General features: G+C 38.4%; 1 protein-coding gene across 1 annotated transcript; it reads left to right on the forward strand.

The window, feature by feature from the left end:
- Nucleotides 1–689: 689 nt before the first annotated feature.
- LOC124276494 lies at nucleotides 690–7190 on the forward strand. Its single transcript, XM_046712124.1, has 4 exons — nucleotides 690–755; nucleotides 6375–6690; nucleotides 6782–6789; nucleotides 6843–7190. Exons 1-4 carry the CDS (start codon nucleotides 690–692, stop codon nucleotides 7188–7190), a joined length of 738 nt encoding a protein of 245 aa, XP_046568080.1.
- Nucleotides 7191–19452: the final 12262 nt, after the last annotated feature.

Here is a 19452-nt window from a genome sequence, read left to right on the forward strand (position 1 = left end):
TAAAGAATATTTGATGCCATAGTACTTCTTATGACCCCATAGAAAATACTTATTAAAACACTCCCTAAATCTCATCCCCATCTCAGAACCTGCAGTTTGTATCTATCCCCTTTTACCCTTGAAGATTCGGGTTAGACTTGATCTTCAGTAACCCATGCTTGTCATAAGAGGTGAATAATGGGATCGGGTGGTCAGGCTCGCTGACTTGGTTGACACATGTCATCGGTTCCCAATTGTAGGGAATGCGTAGATCAATGCTCATGCTGTTAATCACTGGACTGTCTGTTCCAGACTCTAATATTTACAGACCACGGCCATATAGCTGGAATACTGCTGAGTGCGGTGTTAACCAACCAACCAACCAACCCCTTCTAGATGGAATTAAAGATGTCGTAATCCTTTAATAAGTGCAGGTTCTCCTGCAAAACGATTTAGCAAACATTAGTGTGTTTCAGGTATAACATATCATCGTCTGTTGATGCCAATGGCTTGAACATCAGCCATGGTGGTCAATTTCTATGACAACCCAAATCAGAAAGCTGTGTGCTCTTCTCAAGTGCGTTGGGTTTGAGGTCAGTATGTTACAATGTGGGGGAGGAATCCCAAGGTGACAAAGATTGTGGACATTTACCGCTTTAGTAAACTATGAGAATGAGTATGATGTCAACGGACCTGGAAACATAATCAAGATGAATCTCATCCTTCAGTATGCAGAGTCGCTTGTAATCATGGGTGGAAGTTCCCCCTGCTTCAAGGTATGGCTTCATTACTCCTGTGTGGGAGTAAATGTCATAGATATGAAAGGACTTCTCACCACATTAAGCTGCCCTGCCGTTGTAAAATATGTTCAATGTGTTGAAATACCCAATTCCCCTTCACACCTCATTTTTTTCACATATTCACAGGGAGTCCCATCATTTCTGAGAGAGAGAGAGAGAAAGCGAGAGAGAGAGAGAGAGAGAGAGAGAAGAGAGAGAGAGAGATCATTTCTGAGAGAAAGACAGGAGAGAGAAAGAGAGAGGAATAGTACCATATTTATAGTGAGAGAAAGACAGGAGAGAGAGAGAAAGAAAGAGGAAGATATATATATTTATAGAGAGAGAAAGAGAAAATACAGAGGAGATATATATATTTATACAGAGTGAGAAAGACAAATAGAGAGAGAGAGAGAGAGAGAGAGAGAGTACCGTCATTTTTGAGAGAGAGAGACAGGAGAGTGAGAGAGAAATACAGAGGACGATATATATATTTATACAGAGTGAGAAAGACAAATAGAGAGAGAGAGAGTACCCCATGCAGGTCTTAATGAAGATGGGTGATGGGATAGCCTTCCTGGTGTCCACTGCTGGAATGAGTGAGTGAGTGAGTTTATTTTACGCTGCTTTAAGCAATATTTCAGCAATATATATACTCCTCACAAAAAGTTAAGCAACACAAATGTTTAGTCTCATTACATTTTCATTAATTGAAATTGCAAATCATGGAATGATGCAATAGAAAGGTGAAACATATGTACACACGATTAACAAAATTAAATGAAATGGTATTGAGCAATAATAGACTTACAAATCATCAAAAGCATGTCCCCATGAAACAGTCGTGCAAAATGTGCTGCATTGATGGAGCAAAATGTTAACATTAAGGTTCAAGTCAGTTTTGGACAGTGAAGCAGTGTCCAGTAACGTGTATGACCACCATGAGCATGAATGCAAGCTTCTACAGGTCTTTGCATTGACCAAATGAGCCTTTCAAGTTGCTGTTGTGGAATGTTCTGCCATTCTCTCTGTAACGCCTGCTCAAGGCCATCTAGAGTCTGGGGGTGAACATTTAGACCGTAAACATGACTTCCAATAATGTTCCAATCATATTCAATGGGATTAAGATCAGGTGACCTTGCAGGTCAGTCCATATGTGTGATGTTGTTGATCTAAACAACATCGTTAACAACTCTTTCTCAGGCATTATTATCCATAGACGGGCATTATCATCCATAAAAATGAAGTTAGGACCCGCTTGTTGTACCAGAGGAATGATAACAGGTAGGTTTACACCGATCAGGGTGCATGTGTGAAGATGGGAGCACAGTCATTCCACACATTTTGCATGTTGTTTCTGAGGGTGATTGTGTTTGGGTGATGTTGTCAATGTTATCAGATAAATCAATTTGGCAGTCACTAAAGGTTATGTATTCTTTGAATATTTACCTTTCAGTAACATGTCGGCAAAAATCACTTTTGGGATTGATAAAGATAACACACTGAAAATACTTGTTGCTTAATTTTTTGTGAGGAGTATATCACAGCAGGAGACACCAGAAATGGGCCCATGTGGGGAATTAAACCGGCATCTTCAGTGTGATGAGCGAATGCTTTAACCACCACCACCCACCACCCACCACCCCCCACCTGCCATAGGACCACAACCTGTTAATTATCCAATCTGGACCCGATAATCCACTGACTGACATTGCAAGCAATGACGATTACCTGTCAGGCCATGATTACCATGAATGGCTGTCATTGCAACCATGTTTAAAATCAGACTGAATTTTAAAATATTTTTGATCACCCTAGTGGCCATCCAAGTAACAAAGTTCAGATTTCAGAGGAAGCAAATCTAAACAAAATTGTGTCCAGGGACACAGATGCCCCCGCTGCTGTAGGAAGAGTTCCCTACACTGAGTGTGCTCTGGTGATTAATTTCTACTAAATAAATATCATGGTTGATTATAAAATAAATATATCCAAAGTGTCCAAGGTAAATACTTATTTGTAAATGTATGTAACAATGAACTTACCACAGTACAATTAAACCTATATCATGAAGGTTCATGGTACAAGGGTAAATAAACTAGCAATAGCAATATCACTGTGGAGGCAAGTGAAAGCAATAGATTGCTGTAGAAGCTAAAGTGGTAAGTCCTTCATTTCAGACAAAGTCTCGAAAATTGTATACATGAATGGAACCATAAATAACCATTCAGGGTCCCACTGAAGTACTTGAAAACGCTAAAAACAATGTGTTGAGGGGTTAGAAAACACAACCTATTATCATATAAAGATCAATAATTGAACAAAATTCATGAACAAGTTCAACAAGTTCAACATCTATGCAACTATGAGATGCACACCTTTTGAGTTCCAATGAAACACATGTATAAGCTTAATCAATTCTGTTGAGCAGCTTTTGTGGAGAAGTGGATAGACTTCATCCCCTATTCACTATCATCAAAGAGAAATTCAACAAAATGTATCTAACTTCTAAGTTCAAATGTCTCTAAACATACAAAAAACTATAAAATACAAAAACAAAATATGAGATGTACACCTTTAGAGTCTCTATAAAAGACATATGTAAGCTAAATGAGTTTTGTGCAGTGGTTTTTGAGGAGAAGTGGATAAAGTACACCCCCTATTGTATGGGATGAACTGGATCAATAGAACCAATTCAAGTTCAAACATCTGTAGAAGTGACAAAATTAAGTAACTGGATGAACAAGGTATGAGATGCACACCTTTAGAGTTCCAATGAAACACACGTAGAAGGCCAATTCTGTTGAGCAGCTTTTGTGGAGAAGTTGATAGACTTCATCCCCTATAACACTATATTCAGAGAGAAATTCAACAAAATTTATGCAAGTTTAAACGGCATTAAAATTTGAAAAATAAATAAAATACAAAATCAAAATATGAGATGCACACCTTTAGAGTCCCTATAAAGCACATGTGTAATCTAAATGAATTCCATAAAGCAGACTTAATCCCCTATTCACTATCATCAAAGAGAAATTCAACAAAATGTATCTAACTTCTAAGTTCAAATGTCTCTAAACATACAAAAAAAATATAAAATACAAAAACAAAATATGAGATGCACACCTTTAGAGTCTCTATAAAAGACATATGTAAGCTAAATGAGTTTTGTGCAGTGGTTTTTGAGGAGAAGTGGATAAAGTACACCCCCTGTTGTATGGGACGAACTGGATCAATAGAACCAAATTCAACTAAGTTCAAACATCTGTAGAAGTGACAAAATTAAGAAATTGGATGAACAAGGTATGAGATGCACACCTTTAGAGTTCCAATGAAACACACGTAGAAGCTCAATCAATTCTTTTGAGCAGCTTTTGTGGAGAAGTGGATAGACTTCACCCCCTACAACACTATATTCAGAGAGAAATTCAACAAAATTTATCTAAGTTCAAACGGCATTAAAATTGAAAAAATAAATAAAATACAAAATCAAAATATGAGATGCACGCCTTTAGAGTCCCTATAAAGCACCTGTGTAATCTAAATGAATTCCATAAAGTAGTTTTTGAGGAGAAGTGGATAACGTACACCCCCTGTTGGATGGAACGAACACTGGCTGAATAGAACAAAATTCAACTAAGTTCAAACATCTGTAAAAGTGACAAAATTAAGAAATTGCATAAAAAATTATGAAATGCACACCTTTAGAGTCCCTACAAAAGACATGTAGAAGTTCATTCAATTCTGTTGAGCATTTTTTGTGGAGAAGTGGATAGACTTCATCCCCTATTACACTATCATCATAGAGAAATTCAGCAAAATGTACCTAAGTTCAAATGTCTCTAAACTTACAAAAAAAAACAATAAAATAAAAAAACAAAATATGAGATGCACACCATTAGAGTCCCAAGAAAGCCCATGTATAAGTTCATTGAATTCCACAGAGCGGTTATGGTGGAGAAGTGGATAGAATACATTCCCTGTTTCGTACGGACAGACGGACAGATGGATGGACAGACGGACGGACCAGCTTAGGGTATATGCCCCAGCCATATATGGCGGGGGCATAAAAAATTTAAGATAGATAAGTGGCTAGACAAAGCTCCATGTTACTATACTTCATTAATAATTCAATCAAACACGTTAAGGTGAGTTAAAAGCAAAGACATATCGAAGTAATTTTCACATTAAAAATACACATGCTCCTGTTTATCACAAATTATTGACAAGAAGCCCACTTCCTCTTCCCTCCCAGCGTCAGGTAAAGCATCTCACAGTCTCACTTCACATGTTACGTGTTAAACCAATAAAAAGAAGTCAAGCAAACAGTGATAACAGATAAATCAGGATGATAAAGTCTCAGTTGATACAGTATTTAACGACCAGTTTATTAACCAGGATTCCTGAGTCCGTAACCTGAAAGAAGCTGGCGCCTACTGTCAGAAGAGCGACATCTTTCTCCTGGAGATAAGAGTGAAAAGATAGAGATACAAATATGATTCTAATAATCAGGCGATTGTCCCAATGTGCATCTAGTTAGGGAAGATAAGGTGAAGCAATTTCCTTAGTTTGAAGAGTATTAAGGCGAACGAAGAATATGTTCTTTAGCCTGAAGCAAAAAGTTATATTTTGTAGACTACAGGGGTGGTATGAGATAAGTGAGAAGGGTGAGATAGGAGTGTGAGAAGAGTCAGAAAGGGAGTGATGAGAGCCAGATAAGTGAATGTGAAGAATGAGATAAGTGAGCATGAAGAGCAGGATAAGAGTGTCAGAAGAATGAGAAGAGTGAGATAAGAGATGAGAAGAGTGAGATAAGTGAGAAGAGTGTGACTAGTGAATGAGAAGAGTGAGATAAGTGAGAAGAGTGAGATATGTGAGAAGAGTGTGACTAGTGAATGAGAAGAGTGAGATAAGTGAGAAGAGTGATATATGTGAAAAGAAAGTGACTAGTGAATGAGAAGAGTGAGATATGTGAGAAGAGTGAGATCAATGAGAAGAGTGTGACTAGTGAATGAGAAGAGTGAGATATGTGAGAAGAGTGTGACTAGTGAATGAGAAGAGTGAGATAAGTGAGAAGAGTGAGATATGTAAAAGAGTGTGACTAGTGAATGAGAAGAGTGAGATAAGTGAGAAGAGTGAGATATGTGAGAAGAGTGTGACTAGTGAATGAGAAGAGTGAGATAAGTGAGAAGAGTGAGATATGTGAAAAGAAAGTGACTAGTGAATGAGAAGAGTGAGATAAGTGAGAAGAGTGAGATATGTCAGAAGAGTGTGACTAGTGAATGAGAAGAGTGAGATAAGTGAGAAGAGTGTGACTAGTGAATGAGAAGAGTGAGATAAGTGAGAAGAGTGAGATAAGTGAGAAGAGTGGGATTAGTGAGAAGAGTGAGATAAGTGAGAAGAGTGGGATTAGTGAGAAGAGTGAGATAAGTGAGAAGAGTGAGATAAGTGAGAAGAGTGAGATAAGTGAGAAGAGTGAGATAAGTGAGAAGAGTGGCATTAGTGAGAAGAGTAAGATAAGTGAGAAGAGTGAGATAAGTGAGAAGAGTGGGATTAGTGAGAAGAGTGAGATAAGTGAGAAGAGTGAGATATGTGAAAACAAAGTGACTAGTGAATGAGAAGAGTGAGATAAGTGAGAAGAGTGGGATAAGTGAGAAGAGTGAGATAAGTGAGAAGAGTGGGATTAGTGAGAAGAGTAAGATAAGTGAGAAGAGTGAGATAAGTGAGAAGAGTGAGATAAGTGAGAAGAGTGGGATTAGTGAGAAGAGTAAGATAAGTGAGAAGAGTGAGATAAGTGAGAAGAGTGAGATAAGTGAGAAGAGTGAGATAAGTGAGAAGAGTGGGATTAGTGAGAAGAGTAAGATAAGTGAGAAGAGTGGGATTAGTGAGAAGAGTAAGATAAGTGAGAAGAGTGGGATTAGTGAGAAGAGTGAGATAAGTGAGAAGAGTTAGATAAGTGAGAAGAGTGAGATAAGTGAGAAGAGTGGGATAAGTGAGAAGAGTGAGATAAGTGAGAAGAGTGGGATTAGTGAGAAGAGTAAGATAAGTGAGAAGAGTGAGATAAGTGAGAAGAGTGAGATAAGTGAGAAGAGTGAGATAAGTGAGAAGAGTGGCATTAGTGAGAAGAGTAAGATAAGTGAGAAGAGTGAGATTAGTGAGAAGAGTAAGATAAGTGAGAAGAGTGAGATAAGTGAGAAGAGTGGGATTAGTGAGAAGAGTAAGATAAGTGAGAAGAGTAAGATAAGTGAGAAGAGTGAGATTAGTGAGAAGAGTAAGATAAGTGAGAAGAGTGAGATAAGTGAGAAGAGTGAGATTAGTGAGAAGAGTAAGATAAGTGAGAAGAGTAAGATAAGTGAGAAGAGTGAGATTAGTGAGAAGAGTAAGATAAGTGAGAAGAGTGAGATAAGTGAGAAGAGTGGCATTAGTGAGAAGAGTTAGATAAGTGAGAAGAGTGAGATTAGTGAGAAGAGTAAGATAAGTGAGAAGAGTGAGATAAGTGAGAAGAGTGGGATTAGTGAGAAGAGTAAGATAAGTGAGAAAAGAGGGATTAGTGAGAAGTGTAAGATTAGTGAGAAGAGTGAGATAAGTGAGAAGAGTAAGATAAGTGAGAAGAAAGTGACTAGTGAATGAGAAGAGTGAGATAAGTGAGAAGAGTGTGATTAGTGAGAAGAGTGGGATTAGTTAATGAGAAGTATGACCAAGCAAGTGAGTCAGTGAGTCAGTTTGTGAACCAAATGTGTACACTGCTCATAAATACCACACAATCGACAATATCAAAGTAAATCTGTTGCCATGGACATATAAAGTACAACACTCACATCGACAGTAATTACATGACATATTACACACAAAGACAGCTGATACATCACCTGAATTCCTACACCGTCTTGAAGTACACATACATGTACAACTGATGGCACGGTTCCAAATGTCAAACCTGCAAGCGATACCGACACGTATACGGTTCCTCACTGAAATATACCGAATGTTAACTCATCTCTTACCATTATGTCAAGCACAAACTGACAGTCACCTACTGAAAGAAATGCAAATAGTAGAAGCAAACTAAGAAAAGAGCAAATGAGGCAACCAATTAACTCACCTCCCGGTATGTTGTACCTTATGCCAGTTACAAAGTTCCAGGAATATGTTTGTAGACACATAGACAAATATGTTAAGGACTGCTTACTTCATATTTCTTCATGAAAAAGATCAACGAAAATGACTTTTTCGTGAAGAAATATGAAGGATGCGGAATACTTCATATTTCTTCTTGAAGAAGAAATGTTAATCTTTTACATTTTTTATCAAACACGTTTGACTTTGGTTACACAGTGACATAGACGCACTGATATAAAGACAACAGGAACCATGGTCTGTAGGTGACAGGCAGTGACATCAGAACTGGAAGTGATGTCACAAAATGGATATGTCACTTCTAACATAATCAAAGGGACAGATAACCAGAAGTGAAGTCATCATGACTTCAACAATGATGTCACTAGAGAAGCTGAACTGGATGTGATGCCAAAACCAAAGTGACGTCATCAATGACTTCATACAATGATGTCACAAGAGAACCTGAGCTGGATGTGATGTCAAAACCAAAAATGACATCATCAATGACTTCATACATGATGTCACAAGAGAACCTGAACTGGATGTGATGCCAAAACCAAAGTGACGTCATCAATGACTTCATACATGATGTCACAAGAGAACCTGAACTGGATGTGATGTCAAAACCAAAAGTGACGTTATCAATGACTTCATACATGATGTCACAAGAGAACCTGAGCTGGATGTGATGTCAAAACCAAAAGTGACGTCAACATGACTTCATCAATGACGTCATTGTAGAACCGAACCAGAAGTGATGTCACAACCAGCAGTGACATCATCAACTACTTCATCAATGGAGAACCTGAACTGGAAGTGACAATATAACTGACTGACTGACTGACTGACTTTGGTTACGCCGATTTTAGCAATATTCCAGCAACATCACGGCAAGAAATGGGCTTCACACATTGTACCCATGTGGGGATTCGAACCCGGGTCTTTGGCGTGACGAGCCAACGCTTTAACCACTAGGCTACCTCACCGCCCCAGTGACAATATAATATTAAGGCCACTTATATAATGCTGGACTCCACACTGCTGAAACATGCTCTGAGCGTATACAATAATGGACATTATTACCCCTGATAACCCAAACTGCCTGTGAGGTGCGAGAAGGTCATATGACGTCATTGATGAACCTGAACTGTAAGTGGTGTCAGAACCAGAAACTAGGTCATCAATGACATCACTGATGAACGTGAACTGGAAGTGACGTCATGCCAAGAATTATGATATCCTGGACATGAGTTCACAACAACCACAAATAGAAATATCATTGATTGTTCTCATACATCTTCAACACACATGATAATGATGTCATGGTGCTTTTGGAGACATATTTGTATTTTTCACATGGATTTTCAAGGACTAAAGAATGAATCAACAAGAATGTTCAACTTCCATCAGCTAGACTGGGAGTATACCTGAGCAGGAATTCACCTGGAATATTCTGGCAATGTCACAGAAGTAGCGGATTCAACAGAATTATATGGACCAGAGTCGTCATGGTTAATATTTCAAAGGATACTACATCCATATCACAATTACTTCCATGCTCCTCCCATTCTTCTGTCACCTGTGAAGATCCAGGTTAGATTCGGTTTTCAGCAACCCAAGCTAGTTATAAGAGGCAACTGATCCCAGGGATCGAGTGGTCAGACTTGCTGACTTGGTTGACACAGACAGGCAGACAGACAGACAGACAGACAGACAGACAGACAGACAGACAGACAGACAGACAGACAGACAGACAGACAGACAGACAGACAGACAGACAGACAGACAGACAGACAGAATATTTTATTTAAGTCTCACCTTATACATACAAATTGCACTCACATATAGATATTAATAAAATATACATGCCACTCTAACTGGAGTTATGAGAGACTATGAAGTAAAACAACAAAACATATTTTAGAAGATAAAATAGCATAAGAAGATAGAGTTTAAGATCATTTGTATAAATATATACTGTAAACGTATTATATATCGCGTAGGTTTTATTTTCACGCAAAATATTTTACTGCGAAAATTTATACACAGCGAATAAACCTTTCATTCATTCACTCAAGTTTGAAGACAGAAATCTACGGGAATCTTAAAATGATGACTGATAGTAGCATAAAGAATCATACTTAACTGTCACTGTAATGGATTTCCCAAATCATGTCCTGACATGTTGTATTACTTTGAGCATGTAAAATAGCCCTGAAGGTTTTGGCACTAATAAGAATAAATAAAAGGTTGGTTAAAATGTGACATAACTTTTCAGCATCAGACAGATCTCTAAAATTGAGTACAATATCATGACAATTGTCTAAAAGCGGCGTGACACATGTCATTGCATCTTAATTGCGTAGATTGATGCTGATGATGTTGACCATAGCATTGTCTGGTCCAGACTCGATTATTTACAGACCACCGCCAAATAGCTGGAATATTGCTGAGTGCAGCGTTAAACAACAAACAAACAAACAAAACATAATTCGTCTGTCTCTGGATGATGGATATTTAGAAAGATGCGAGGTTGTTCCTACCTTAACAAGCTGAAGAGCTAGATTCTGATTAGAGGTACTATTTATCTTGACAACTAGTTGTGGTTGTTGACAGAGACAAGGACTTCTGTTGAAAATTCTGAAGATTAGTTTTGTGCCATTACAGTCAAACTAAAGGATTTATGGCAATGACGTAAAAGAGGTAGAAGATTCATAAGAATTATGGGTTTCTGGTTTGTTTACGGGATACACCTATCAGTGTAGTCCATTGCCTTAGTCGACTGGGGCATCAACACCTCTGTTGAAAAAGAAATAAAGCCCCAACTGTTGGCATCTGGTTGCACCGCTAATCAAAAAGTATTTTTGTATTACTGCGATTAATCAGTGTCAGGCCATGTTCGTGTGTTCTTGAACAAATGAACGGTGGGCAAAACCCCTCAAAAATCCAAAACTACAGAAAAAACTGATAGGTTGTTCCGAAACTAATTTCCTGATTCAAGTAAGTACTGTTGAACAGATATGAAATTTCTTAACACATAGAGTGAGTGAGTATGATTTCACTCACGTTTAACAATAGTCCAGCAATATCACAGTGGGGTACACCAGAAATGGGCTTTACACATTGTACCCATGTGGGGATTGACACATAGACTTCACCTCTGAAGATACATAATTTAGAAAGAAACAAGCAACTACATTTAAATTGAAAAGTAGGCCTTGTGAGATTTATTGCTTCATTTAGAGTAATGGCATTATAGTATGTGCCAGTGGAATGGAAAATAACCTGGTTAAGGAAATGTGAGATTGACAAGAATATACACAACTGAAGTGGATACTTCTGTTACATTCGAAGAAACTGAACCTCCATAAGTCTTGGTATTGATGCTAAGCTCCTGTAATGACACTTACTGATTGCAGCATTGTTGGATACTGAGACCATTTGTTCATTATGTAATAAGATCTTGCTCAATTCCACTAGGTGTCTCTGAAGTAGCTACCAAAACTTTCCAGTCCTATAATACTTTAACATATGATCATAGCACTAAGATGACTTGGAGGTCATTGAAGTGACCACAACACTGCCCAGTCCTAGGCTGGGCCTAAATACTCAGCCAGAGATCTTAGTGTGAAGATGATTGTAACTCCAATACTTTAACATAATCTTATGATGGTCATAGGACTAAGATGACTTGGAGGTCATTGAAGTGACCACAACACTGCCCAGTCCTAGGCTGGGCCTAAATACTCAGCCAGAGATCTTAGTGTGAAGATGATTGTAACTCCAATACTTTAACATAATCTTATGATGGTCAAAGTACTAAGATGACTTGGAGGTCATTGAAGTGACCACAACACTGCCCAGTCCTAGGCTGGGCCTAAATACTCAGCCAGAGATCTTAGTGTGAAGATGATTGTAACTCCAATACTTTAACATAATCTTATGATAGTCATAGGACTAAGATGACTTGGAGGTCATTGAAGTGACCACAACACTGCCCAGTCCTAGGCTGGGCCTAAATACTCAGCCAGAGATCTTAGTGTGAAGATGATTGTAACTCCAATACTTTAACATAATCTTATGATGGTCATAGTACTAAGATGACTTGGAGGTCATTGAAGTGACCACAACACTGCCCAGTCCTAGGCTGGGCCCATATGGTCAGCCAGAGATCTTAGCATGAAGATGATTGTAATTCCAATACTTTAATGCTGGCTTATGATAGTACTAAGATGACTTGGAGGAACAGGGTGTCATTGCACAAAGCGATCTTAGTACTAAGGTGATCGTAACTTCCATAGCTTAACATAGACTTACGACAGTTGAAGCACTGAGGTTGGTTTGTACAATGGCACCCTTGAATCTGGGCTCTAAGGGGCTGTGGGGTAGCCTGATGGTTAAAGAGTCCACTCATTACACTGAAGACCCGGATTTGATTCCCCACATGGGTACAGTGTGTGAGACCCTTTTTTGTGTCCCCTGCTGTGATATTGCAGGAAGGTCCGGGTTAGAATTAATCTTCAGTAACCCATGCTTGTCGTAAGAGGCGACTAACGGGATCGGGTGGGCAGGCTTGCTGGCTTGACTGACACATGTAATCGGTTCCCATTTGCTCAGATCGATGCTCATGTTGTTTATCACTGGATTGTCTGGTCCAGACTCGAATATTTACAGACCGCCACCATATATCTGGAATATTGTTGAGTACGGCGTAAAACTAAACTTACTCAAACACTGACATTGCAGGAGTATTGCTAAAAGTGGCATAAAACAATACTCTGTCTCCCACTTGACTCCAAACATTTAGTGGTGATGTGGTAGCCATAGCCTTGTATTCCAAATCTGTTTGTTTACAATGGTACAATGTGTGAACACAAAATCTGTCTCTTGGCACGATATTGCTTGGATATTGCCAACAGACGTGTAAAACCCAACTCACTCACTCAAACAGTGGACATTTTGAACCAAATCAGACACCTTGTACTGATAACGTTCAACTCCATCCCATCTCTGCCATGCTAAAGATCTATTGGATGACTGAACCTTCAATTACAAATGTCTCAAGTCCAATATACAGATGCTTCACACGACTATTTTCTGAAAAAAATATTTTAAATTTATTGGTATGGAGTGCTCAAAGATACTTGTAATGAGTGAATTGAGTTTAACACTGTTTTCAACAATTGTCCAGCACTGTCATGGCAGAGGCACCAGAGATGGACTTGTACCCATGTAGGGTATTGAACCTAGGTCTTCAGTGTGATGAGCAAACACTTTAACCACTTGGTTACCCTACAACCCACACTGTAATGGGGAACGACATAAGAAAAGTCATGCAAACAAATTTTGTTCAACTTTCATGTTCATAGCATTCCATAAAACATGCACCAATGATCCATGGAAAATACACCAGAAAAGCAATTTAAGGATCAGATATACAGCTGAACAGCTTCTTAGTAAGAATATAAGCAACATTTTGGTTTAGGTTCAAACACTGTAATCAATCAAAGCAACACATAACACACAGCACTTGTCTGAACATGCTTAACCTACACCGCTCCTACAGCAATAAACCTGCTCTCCCATATATTCTTATCCTTCCTTAGAACTTTAATTTCTAAGTGCCCCTCAAAGAAGTTACCATAATTTATTAAGTACAAATGCCAACAGAATGAAATCCTCATACACTTATGTTTTCTCAATATGTTATCATTACAAGAATATTTAGATTCATTCTGATCATGAGATATGGAGCCTCACCTCTGTACATATTTTCGCTCTTCTGATATTATTTAAATAACCCCCTCCCTGCCCCACACACACAAACTAAAATGTAGCAATGCATCCACCCTCGAGACTTGACCCCTGCTTTAAGGACCCCCTTGGGTCGTGCCTGTACAGTTATTGGTACTGACCCATCAACGATGTATGATAAACTCGTGCCGCTTCTGTGAATAAGAGATTGTCTCTCCAGGTGTCTCTGTCAGTACAAACTATTCAGAAGAGTAATATTTGGTGCACAAAAGCCATGTGGTGACATTTCACTGTTAAGAAAGTTACTTTAAGATACATAACCAACACAGGGCAATCCCCAAAAAGACATGTCTGAGAAGAAGTCTTATCGATTGTAACATTTCTGTAGTTCAACTTTTTCAAATTATCTGTCAAACTGTACAATGATTTATAATGTTCTGTAGCAATGTTTTGTTGTTACAGTAAAATACTGAACTGAGGTTGATTTGTACACTAATGTTAATATATATAATTTTGGTAGAAACAATTCATTTTAAATTGAAAATGAACTTAAGTGAGATGTGAGATTGAGAACCTGAGGAAAACTAGACTAAACGGCAGGGCGGAAGGGGAAATAATGTGGTTCAGGGACTATGGGGCAGGCTAAAGGATTATGTCGGTGGGGAATTTGTTCATGAGTGAGTGAATCTGTTTCAGTCTATATCCTACAGTGTATAGACAATGAAATCTGCAGTAGAAAAGCCAGTGATTGATAACACAAGCACTAATCCATCTAAAATGACACTTTTTGAGTTAAGTTGTTGAATAGTGTCATGTTTAATTGTTTGTTGTTTAACGCCACACTCAGCAATATTCAAGCTATATGACGGCGTTCTGTAAATAATTGAGTCTAAACCTGGTGATCAACAGCATGAGCATCGATCTACACAGTTGGGATACGATGACATGTGCCAACCAAGTCAGCGAGCCTGACCACTGGATCCTGTTTGCCGCCTCATACGACAAGAATGGGTTGCTGAAGATCAATTCTAACCCAGATCTTCACGGGTCCAGTGTCATTAAATCTGATGTAAGTTCCCACTACTGCTACACAAGGTCTGCTGACATCCCATTACTGGTCATGTCAGAAGGACTTTTTGTGACCTCAACCAATGAAATGACTAACAGGATGTAAGCATTAGCCAATCAGAAAGCAGCTTAATGTCTAACAAATTGCCAAGGTTGAACATTGGTACTTCCCTTGGGACACAGAAGTCGCTTTGGTTTAAGATGTTTATCCCATAATAGTCCATTACTGTCATTTGGAATGCCCTTTGTTAACTTTTCGGGAGATGCATGATTTGAAAACACATCAGGATTTTCACTTTCGCGATCTTGTAAGCAACATCTTATTTGTTGGAAGGAAAGTGTTCAGTTCTGTCTGTAGTGTTAGTGAGCACAAACAGTGCTAGCTACTGAATCTGACCCCAAAATAAGTTTTAGTGGACATTTCTACAAGCTGAATTACTGTTTGTATGGTATTTTTTAACACTGCACACAGCAATATTCCATCTATATGGCAACTATTTGTAAATAATCAAGTTTGGACCAGACAATTCAGTGATAACATCATGACCATCAATGTACACAATTGGCTCAACACGCTGAATCGATTTAATTCCAACCCTCGATCACCCACCATGGGTACAATGTAAGAAGCCCATTTCTGGTGTATCCACCATGATATTGCTGGAATATTGCTAAAAGTGGCGTAAATCCATACTCAATCAGTGAGTGGCATATTAAACATTGGCATATGATTCTTACCCAGAATCTCAATTATCAGTTATATGTATGCTGAAAGTCGTGAGCAAAAAAATATATATAATAAAATGGAGTCACACCGGGGTCAAAATCTTTAATAGCCATCACAGAATTACCTGCAAGTTTGGCAGTCCTGATTTCTAAGTTTACCTCACTCCCTAGGAAAATAAATCATGTTTTACCCCATAAACACCATTTAGTGCCGTCACTGAGAAGTCATCGCATGCATCCTTGATGACAATGATGATAATAATGATGGCATAATGATGACAGGCCCTACACTCCGGTATAAATAATCCTAGCTATCACATCACTTTGCCCACTAATAGTAACATTTTCCCCAAGTCAATCAAAGCTAACCACACCACACATCAATATAAAGCCGTGTTACGGCAATTCGAGTTCGACTTTTTAAAAAGGATTTCGCCAGAGGCAAGAGCATTGCTGGACCGTTTTGTCAAAGTGTTTTTTTCACACAATGGACACGTACATGTGTAGAAAGTTCATTATCGTCGCTGCCGACACGATGAGTATGATTCCAATAAATCAGTGAACATGTCACAGCAGTCTTTCCACTCCTATTGACATGTGCTGGGAGTTCGAACAAGCATCAGCAAGCTTTCCGCGACAGGTCTGAAGAATGGTTGAACATCCGCTCGCAGTATTCCACAACATGCACGGAGAACCGCTGCTCACTTTTTCTTCTGCCATCCTTCTAATGCAATTCTTGATTCTCACTTGCAGGTTGTTAAGCCTGTTGAGCTTGAGAGGGTGACAGATTACATCACTGATTTTCCCCCCGGAAAGAATCTTGTTATTTTGATACGATATACTTTTTTTTCGGCTTGCAATGAAAGTTTTTTGGAGGATCTTCATGTAGCTCTGTCGTGTCAAGTCTCATCTCATGTGGTAGATGAATACGTCATAACAGGATGGTAGTTCAAATAAAAAATGTATTGTAATCAATAAAGAATTTCAGGCCAAAACAACTAACATGACTTGATGGGGTGGTGAGGGTTGTCTAAGACGGTTTTCTGTGATAGAAAGCTAGTTTCAAGAATGTAGCCTTCAATTAATGCAGTATTAAATAAATATTTTTAGGCCAACAAACAAAAATTAAATCATGATTGTGATGAACTGCACCAGAACAAGGATGGCAGTTTTAGGGGGGAACAAAATTTATAATTTTTTAAATCAATAAAGATTTCAAACTACTACAATGACTTGAAAGGATAATTTGGGTTGCATCATAAGAACAAAGATAGTTTGCAGGAAATACATACAAACTGTTGCAATCCATGAAGACTTTCAGGCCAAAATGACAAAGAATGACTTGGAAGTTTTGGTACAGTTGTATCAGAACACTGTAACTTAGTTTTCAAGAAAATATGAAATTGTTGTTATCAATAAAGACTGAAACAACAAGAATGAGTGAGTGAGTTTAGTTTTACGCCGCAACAACAAGAATGAGTGAGTGAGTTTAGTTTTACGCCGCACTCAGCAATATTCCAGCTATATGGGGGAACAAGAAGAATGACTTGGAAGTTTGGTTACAGTTGCATGATAACGGATATCTTAGTTTTAGGGAAATTGTTACAATTTGTGTAATCAGTGAAGGCTGAAATGACTAGAATGACTTAGTGGGGTCGCTAGTGTTGAAGGACCAATGAATCCAGATATCTTGCACAAGAACAGAGACCTTAGTTTTAGGGAAGTATCTAAACATTGTGTAATCAGTGAAGGCTGAAATGACTAGAATGATTCAGTGTGGTCGCTAGTGTTGAAGGACCAATGAATCCAGATATCTTGCACCAGAACAGAGATCGTAGTTTTAGGGAAGTATCTAAACATTGTGTAATCAGTGAAGGCTGAAATGACTAGAATGACTTAGTGTGGTCGCTAGTGTTGAAGGACCAATGAATCCAGATATCTTGCACCAGAACAGAGATTGTAGTTTTAGGGAAGTATCTAAACATTGTGTAATCAGTGAAGGCTGAAATGACTAGAATGACTCAGTGGGGTCGCTAGTGTTTAAGGACCAATCAGCTATGTACCTGAGCAAGTGTTGATTCTCATCATATTATGATCAAATGCATTGATTATATACACTGACCACAGTTTTACTGTATTTGTCACGATCATTGCCTCTATCTTCCTCGGACTTACAGCAATATGTAGTATTATCATTCAAATCAGTGGTTGCTGTTTATGATGACGTCATACCAATGTTGCAGCAGTTGATTCTGAGCCAAGAATTCTCTGGCCATTCTGAATATACAATTCATCAAGTAAATCTGATGGAGGCCATTGGTAATTATTTCTACACTACAAAAATGTCATGTTGTTAATCTTTTTATTTTGTTTTAGTGATGAGGTGGCTTAGTGGTTAAAGTGTACCTCATCATGCTGAAGACCCGGGTTTGATTCCCCACATGGGTACAAAATGTTAAACCCATTTCTGGTGTCCCCCATCATGATATTGCTGGAATATTGCTAAAAGCGGCATAAAACCAAACTCACTAACTCTTCAAACCTGCTTTACTGCAACATAAATATATTCAGAAGGAAAAGGTACAGTTGCCAGTATTTTTCCTTACAACATATCATAGACCCATGAAGATACGGGTTAGAATGAGACTTCAGGTACCCATGCTTGTCGTAAGAGGCGACTAACGGGATCGAGTGGTCAGGCTCGTTGACTTGGTTGACACATGTCATCGGTTTCCAATTACGCAGAACAATGCTCATGCTGTTGATCACTGGATTGTCTGGTCCAGACTCGATTATTTACAGACCACCACCATTTAGCTGGAATATTGCTGAGTGCGGCGTAAAACTAAACTCACTCACTCACTAAAACATATCATAGACTACATGATTGAAGTTTGATGCTGCTTTGAATAGCAATTTCTGTTATAGAACAGCATGTCAGCTTGACGGGAGAGTAAAGTCTGAAATGATGCAGATCTTAGACATTTATTGCTTTGGTGCAAAACAACAGCATGGGTATGAAGCTGACAAATCTAGAAACATAACCAAGGTAAACTAGGATTGGAATCCTCGATCATAACGTTTTTGGCACGTCTTAGGAACGCCACTTCACTGAGAGACATTGTGGCACCCTCCAGACAACATCACTGATATTTGATGAAATCGACTAACAGGAACATTCCTGTATATGTTCTTGTTCTCAGTGATTCATTAGTAAGATTCTCATCAGTTGCATCCTCCAAAACAACCCAGACAGAATCCATCAGCAAGACGATATTCCAAATGACCATTTTCCAAAATATTTGTCCCATCTGTCACCTGACATGCAATGATGTCAGAGTATAATGAATCCAGCAACACTTGAGTGGGTGAGTCAAGGAGATGTGTTCCACATGATTAATCACATTTTGTGCAGGATGACAATGAATTCATAAATGCCTCTGGGAATGATAAATGTTGGATGTGGAGACTGATCGGTAGAAGCGTAGCTGGAAATCGAAATCATCATCATCACCTGCTTGTAAATATGCATATGCTTGAGGTACTGCATTATTATGTAACTATAGTGAGTTCTTATATTCTGCTTTACCACAATCATCATCTGCTTCTAAAATGCATGTGCTTGAGGCATGGCATTATTTTGTAAATACATAGTTATTTTTTTCTGCTCTACCATAACCACTACCTTACTAATCATCATCATCATCATCATCATCATCATCATCATCATCATCATCATCATCATCACTCTTCATTACCATCAGCATTCTTAATTGTCATCCTCATCCCCATTTATTGACATCAGCTCCATCATCATATTGTTATCATCATAAACATCGCTGTTCTCAATCATTGTCCATTGTCTTGCATCATGAATATTCATTGACTATCATTATCATAATCCATTATCATCTCCATGCAAAAGCTTATAATCAACACCATCATTGTCATCAAGGCACAACATTTTTGTTTTGGTTTTTTTGTTTGACCCATGAAGATGTGGGTTAGAATGAAACTTCAGTAACCCATGCTT

Source organism: Haliotis rubra, unplaced genomic scaffold, assembly GCF_003918875.1.
Source record: "Haliotis rubra isolate DU_JTF1 unplaced genomic scaffold, ASM391887v1 Scf21, whole genome shotgun sequence".
NCBI classification, from domain to species: Eukaryota; Metazoa; Mollusca; class Gastropoda; order Lepetellida; family Haliotidae; genus Haliotis; species Haliotis rubra.